The sequence below is a fragment of the Pezoporus flaviventris genome, unplaced genomic scaffold (genome assembly GCF_033815535.1).
Source record: "Pezoporus flaviventris isolate CSIRO_AGI_PZ_B2104156 unplaced genomic scaffold, CSIRO_AGI_Pfla_v1 ptg000029l, whole genome shotgun sequence".
Classification (NCBI taxonomy): Eukaryota; Metazoa; Chordata; class Aves; order Psittaciformes; family Psittacidae; genus Pezoporus; species Pezoporus flaviventris.
The window spans coordinates 16,718,787-16,725,035 of NW_026892577.1; the positions used below are offsets into that span (position 1 = coordinate 16,718,787).

The following is a 6,249-nucleotide window of genomic DNA, read 5'->3' on the forward strand; positions in this document are numbered from 1 at the left end:
GGAGACTGTGTTTCAAGGGGGCACAGGTGCACGGGGAAATAGTCTTCCCTGCTCTGGGCAAATAACTCCTTCCTGCAAGTTGTTATGGTGACAGTAAGGCCTCTACTAACAAACATTCATTGGGGGCAATTAAGCATTTCCTTGGGAGTGACAGAATTGTCACAGCAGTGGGATTACAGTTGCACTCTGGATGCTTTGAGGGGCTCCTCCAGTGTCTTGTCAAGACTTCAACCATATCAGCCTTCACAGATGGAGCCTTGACACTCTGTCTCCTTCTTTCCTTTGAACATGGAATTTCAGGGGCCAGATCTCCTACAGTACACTTAGCAAATCTAATTGTGTTCTAGCATCTGGAGTCCTGCTCTGTCTGGTACCGTTAAACAGTGAGTAAACAGCATCCACAAAGAATAGTACTAGGTACTTAATGCTGAAAGCATACGGATAAAATGTACCATGGAAGAGTACATAGTCCAAGTGTGTGCTAAGCTTATCAGGTCTACATGGCATCCCTGTAAGCATTTTGCACAAGTTTGATTTGGTTTTATTTTGTGAGAATCTCTAACTCTCTCTGAATTACAATAAGTATTTTAATCATTTTCAGCCTTCTCCAATTTTCTCATTACCCTGTTTCCATGGAGTGAGCTATGAAATGGAGGTATCTTCCCAGGGATTTTTCTGAACTGCTTAAATGGTGTTCAAGCCTTCAGAAAAGTAGCCGTGATACTCAGGGTCCCCTAGGCAGGCCATTATAAATGCCTCTGGCACCTAGGAAGCTGATAGTATGATCCCTTATATCTATATCTACATCTAATCTGTATCAATCTCCTCATATATACATATAACTGGGTGAAATCATCTGATCCACCCTCAACAAGCAGAAAAGTGAGGGCCCCTCCAGTGTCTGCTACTCACAGGTGGGAAGGGCTATAGTCAACTGCAGTGATGCCCACTCCATTACTTTTAAGAAGTTACAGGGGAATATTGTCAAAGTGAGCTGCTGTTAGTTAGTTCTAACTAATCCTGAGGGCCAAAATTTAAGAAACCACAGCTGTATTTCTAACTTCACCTGCTTCCTGGAATCACCTTAATGACTTTCTGGTAGTGCCTGGAGCTGTGGATGCTTTTTCCTTAACCACTGGTAAGCTGTTTTCCCTAGTATGTGCAGGTTTTCTACTTGTATACTCTCAGCACTACACTGGAAAATAGACCATTTGACTGGGTTTTTCTAAAATAGATATTAAAGAAAAGTTGTTACCATCAGCTGAAATATTTTGTTGTAATACACTTCAGCAAGATAGAGGAAAGACAGAAGAGAACACCTGTGATTCCAGTGCTGAATAAACTGAATGCACTCAAATGATTTATTTGGGCCTTTTAAGCTGTACTGTACTCTTGTTATAATTGCTCTTAATATTGTCTAAATATGTTTATAGGATATTTCTCATATAAACCATTTTCATGGACTTTGCACCAGGCACAGTATAGTACCCAAGGTCTATTGGCTAAACATGTTTAATAGTCTAGGTTTTCTGTACAAACAGCTTTCATGGGGTTGTTTGTCAGTGGACTTCGATCCAAATAAGATTATTACAGGAAACTCTACCCCGATATGGAAGACTACAGAGCTATTTATATAGCATTACTTTGCAGTAGGTTGGACTCTCAGGCATGGGCTTACGTTTTTTGTAATATACCAGTCATCTCCTGGAGAAAATGTTCCCTTGTTTGCACTAATAGATTGATCTACACAAGGCACCAGAGGAGGAGGGAGCTTTCAAAGGGCTGTTTTCTGCTCTGTTTTATCCTATTCTACTAGTATACACATCTGTGGGGGAATGTCAATGAGCGTAATAGCATAATGAATCAGTTTGTCTGGCAAAAATTTACATATACTCTAAAAGCTAGATAATTTCTAAATCAATAATTACACTTACAAACATTTACAGACACCATGAATTATTCTGTTTTCAAGAAGACCAAACAGTGACTCCATAGAAGGAAAAGCAGTGATTTGATATATGTGAAAATTTATTTAACTCTGGATCCCAATAGGAAAAAAGTCATAAAGTTATCTGTGGTAAAGCTTGGTTAGAAATGTGTATGTTATAAGACAAACCATCTAGTGTCAGAAATGAGACAGATGTGGCACAATTAGAGCTGTGAAAGGCACAAGGCAAACTCCTGAAGTCATGTTGCTTTGCTGCTTTCCTCTGAAGGAGAGATCCAGAGCACATTCAACTTCTGGGGTAGGTGCAGAAGAGGAAAAACACATCGTGGTCTTAACCAATTCCATTATAGACTTTGCAGCTTATGTCAGGATTAGTCTTCTTCACCACTCGAATGGAACAGCTTTTCTTGTGGAATAGGCCAATACAGTTCACCCTGTCATAGTTCTTGGGGATTAAAACCCTGTAATTGAGAAAGGCAAAGAGAAATCAGCAGCCAAGACATGGACTGAGGAGGATGTTCTCTGAGCCACAGCCATCCTGAAGCAATCATGGTTTGATTTGGTTCATGGATTTCATTAATACAAGCACTATGGATTATCATAGGAGGAATACAGAGCCCTGATCATAATTGTTTACAGATGAAATGATTTCCCAATGCTTGTTCTGGTTCAAATGCAGTTCTCACTGGTCAGTCTGTTAGAGATCTGTTTAGATGTCCGTGCAGTGACAAAATAGGAATTGATTCTGTCTTCCTCATTCAAACTAAAATTTTCCTGATAATAACAAACCATTTAAAGACTGCTGAATCACCCCAGCATGAATACCTCCCAGCCAAGCCTCTTCTCAGCACAGGACAGCTCCCTCCCTCCTATGCTGAGGACAGCCAGGACTATTTCCCACCAAGGGGTCCTTGGATTGTACCCTTCCGCACAGATCATTTACAGAACTCTTTCTCCCTCACTCGAAGAATTTTTCCAGCCTTCTGGGTGTATAATCAGGTCATACCACTATAGTCAGGAAGACACAGCTCTCCTTGATGTGTCACCTGCCATTCATCAGGCAGGAACACATGAGAAGATTTAGAAAGCAAATTATCAGAGCAGGGCATGTGTGTCCTGATGAAGAGTGGGTTCTTGGCAGCATGGGTAGAATTTGGATCAGCTCTGGCCTGACTAGATGCTTGCAGGCAGGCCACTGGGCTGGTGCAGAGCAGCAGAATCCCACAGGTATGAATGTTGCGGGATTTTTAGATATCTGGAGACAATCTGCTGAATAGGAGGAAGAAAACAGAGGCTAAAGGGAAACATACACCCAGTTTGTACCAGAATCAAAAGAAGGACTAGGTGATGAGGAAGAGCTGTGTGCTGGAAAGATCTTTACTGTGTTTCATTTTGTTTCTTCCCAAAGAAGTCTATGAGTTTGCCAGATTATTCTGCTTGGTCCTGATCAGAGCTAACTGGAAAACAGGAAAAGGAATTTTGCTCATGTAAGTATGAAATTCCAATGCACATTTTCTGTGAGGCTTTTTAAGTCTGAACATTTCAACCAGTTCCTGAATAAGCAAACAATAATTTGGGTGAACTTACAAGCTGCAGCAAATCATTGCAGTCATCTTACACTTGCATTGGTAACAATCATCAGTCTTCCATACCGCACCAAAAACATAGAGGTTTCTGTTTGAAAGGCACCCTGCATGTACACACCAGAAAATTATAGTCAGTAGATCAATGTGAACAGTTATCAGTAGACATAGACCACAGTCTTATGTTTGTGGACTAGCAATCAGAGCATTAATTTTCATAGAGTCACACCAAGGAAGAATCTAACCCAGTACTCTGCAGAAAAGATACCATATCTAGCGTGCATGAGTGCATGGCATGGCATAATAAAGTGGTAGCAACCAGATACCACAGAGTATTGCTCTGCTCTTTCAATGGATACGACAAATGCCTTAGATTATGACTATGGTAGGATCTTTCTGCCCTTTCTCACACTGATCACATAGGTCTAGACTTCAGTTTCTCCCTTCTCCCTCTTATTAGACTTCAACTTGGTCTTCTAAACTGAACTTAAACACCAGCTGTGTTGTCTTTGATTTAATTTTAATGTCAAGTACCCCCCTCAGGTTAGTCAAGGCTGCTCAAAAGTACATGGTTTTTGCCACATGGGCGATTTCATTTACACATCAGCCTAGAGGAACTGAGATAAAGCTTCTGTGTGTCCAGAGATGCTTCCAGGTTGATTCCTGAGTATGCAGCTGTTTGGAACATTTCTCAGCAAAGATTGTATCATACTATTCCAACATTTCTAAGAAAAAAAAGGGGGGGGGGGGGGCTTTGAATCTCTGAATTAATGCTTTTAGGATGTCTAGTAGATTTGCTATTCTTACCATATTTGCTGGCTGGTCTGAAGTAACAGCGAGCATCACACAGAGTCCCTGAGAAGAGAAGGATCGAGCAAAAAAGCAGCAAGAATTTCTAAAAGAGAAACAAGTATCTTTCTTTAAAATTAGATATCTTTTTTCAAAGGTCTAGCAGACTAGCTTGCACAGAATTAAGGATGAATCCTACTGTTCCCAAGAAACTGAGAATATAAAATACTTCCAGGGTACATACACAAACACACACTATAAGCTGCTAACTTACCATACTTGCATGGGTCATTCACTCTTCATAACAAAGAGTAGTGCTTTTATATACAGTGAGGAAACAATGATCGGTGCAAAGGGAGGTGACGTAAATGTGAGCACCCTGGGTGCCAATGGACACTTTAACCTGTTCCAATCATCAATCAGAAGGTGGCACCTCAAAAAAGTCTTGCATTGGCATCTTGATCTCCATTGTGCTGGTGTAAATCTGAAAAAACTCCAGTAGACAGACTAGTTACTCCACATCAGCATTGGTGTCAGTGGAAGGGGCTGATTCCCAGAAAGCTAAGCCTCCAGAACTGGCAGGCCACCAAGGAACATGGGGAAAGGGCACCTGCTATGCAAGGCAGCAGGACACTATTGTTCAGCTGACCTGCTACAGGGAGATCGCCCCCAGGTATAGGGCAGGCTATTCATACAGGGCAGTAGTGTGGAAAGTCCACTGTTCTCAGTCTGATTTATTTTAATTTCAATTATTTTATATAAGACATATTACTTTGTCCATATTTAGTGACCTGCAGGGACTAGTTGTTAATTTGTATCTTCCAGTTGCTGAAGGCCCACGCCCAGGAAACAGAGGCAGATCACCACAACCAGATAGTACTTTTTCGGCAGCAAAAGTGAGATGAGCTGTGTATTGTCTCAGCCCAGAAATGAACATAAAAGTCATGATGATTGTGACTCATGGCTCCTTTCCTGAAAGCAACATCAGTAATGCTAAGGGTTGAGGGAGGCAAAGAAAGAAAAAGTTCTAGTTTTCTTTCAGTGTATGCTTGCCCTGCCTCTAACGCAGCTTCTGACACAAATAGCAGTGCTCTTCGTGCAATGCTGAAATGAGGACATTTCTTTCAATACAAATCTTGCCATAGGTGTTCAGGTATTAGACTGCTGCAGCACACAGTATGTGAGGCTGCAACTCAAAACCAGCCAGGAAAACTAGCACAGATCCCAGTGGGTATATCAAGGGCTGTAGGGATTCAACGCTTGCCTGAATTGGAGCACAGGCATAACAAGTTTTAGAAGTTACCAAAGTATTCCCAGAATAATGAGTTGCATTAATTTGGCTCTTTCAGCACACCTGAGTTTAATTAGACACCTTGATTGGTATGGCTGAACTTGCTAGCTTCCACTGAAGGAAGCAAAGCTGCACTGGAAGTGGGGTTTTGGAATAAAAGGGGCAGTGGCAGGATAAGTATAGTCTCTTGAGGTATCTGGAGTAAAGGGACAGTTGTGGAGGAGGCAGCTGCTCTTTGTTGTGGCAGAAGATCTGATTTATGTATGTTCTTTTAGTTTATTAATTTCTGTGTGCTTAGCAAGAGGTTTTAGAGCTTCTGTTGTACTTTGCTTTTAGCTTTGCAGTGCATCTGTCATATTTTGTGTTAACCTTGCGATTTTACTAGATCATGCTCTCTGTGTGTGGCTCTGCTGCAGGAAACAGTTGTGGTATCTGATGAAGTTCCTTGAGAAAATACTCTTCTTCTGGTAACCCTTAAATGAATTGATTTCTACTTGAAGGGAATGAGTTGCTAAAAATTACTTTGTTAGCAATTAGAGGCAGCAAGATGAAAATGTTGCATAGATTTTTCACTACTAAGCCTTAAAGTATGTAATATGAATTTGGTTTTATTTTAATTGAAACCATTTGATTAGAGT

The 6,249-nt window shown here is 41.0% G+C and overlaps 1 protein-coding gene across 1 annotated transcript; it reads right to left on the reverse strand.

Annotated features, from left to right (window-relative positions):
• Nucleotides 1–2,168: 2,168 nt before the first annotated feature.
• LOC133272399 (beta-microseminoprotein-like) lies at nucleotides 2,169–4,612 on the reverse strand. Its single transcript, XM_061459562.1, has 4 exons — nucleotides 4,595–4,612; nucleotides 4,339–4,426; nucleotides 3,536–3,638; nucleotides 2,169–2,409 (listed from the first exon to the last, which is right to left on the reverse strand). Exons 1-4 carry the CDS (start codon nucleotides 4,610–4,612, stop codon nucleotides 2,280–2,282), a joined length of 339 nt encoding a protein of 112 aa, XP_061315546.1. The 3' UTR covers nucleotides 2,169–2,279.
• Nucleotides 4,613–6,249: the final 1,637 nt, after the last annotated feature.

What these genes read in the sequence shown, in the direction of transcription:
- LOC133272399 (XM_061459562.1), bottom strand. An exon ending in CAGACCAGCCAGCAAATATG is followed by an intron (nt 3,639 to 4,338) that starts GTAAGAATAGCA and finishes GTGTACATGCAG; the next exon opens with GGTGCCTTTCAAACAGAAAC. An exon ending in GCAATGATTTGCTGCAGCTT is followed by an intron (nt 2,410 to 3,535) that starts GTAAGTTCACCC and finishes TCTCAATTACAG; the next exon opens with GGTTTTAATCCCCAAGAACT.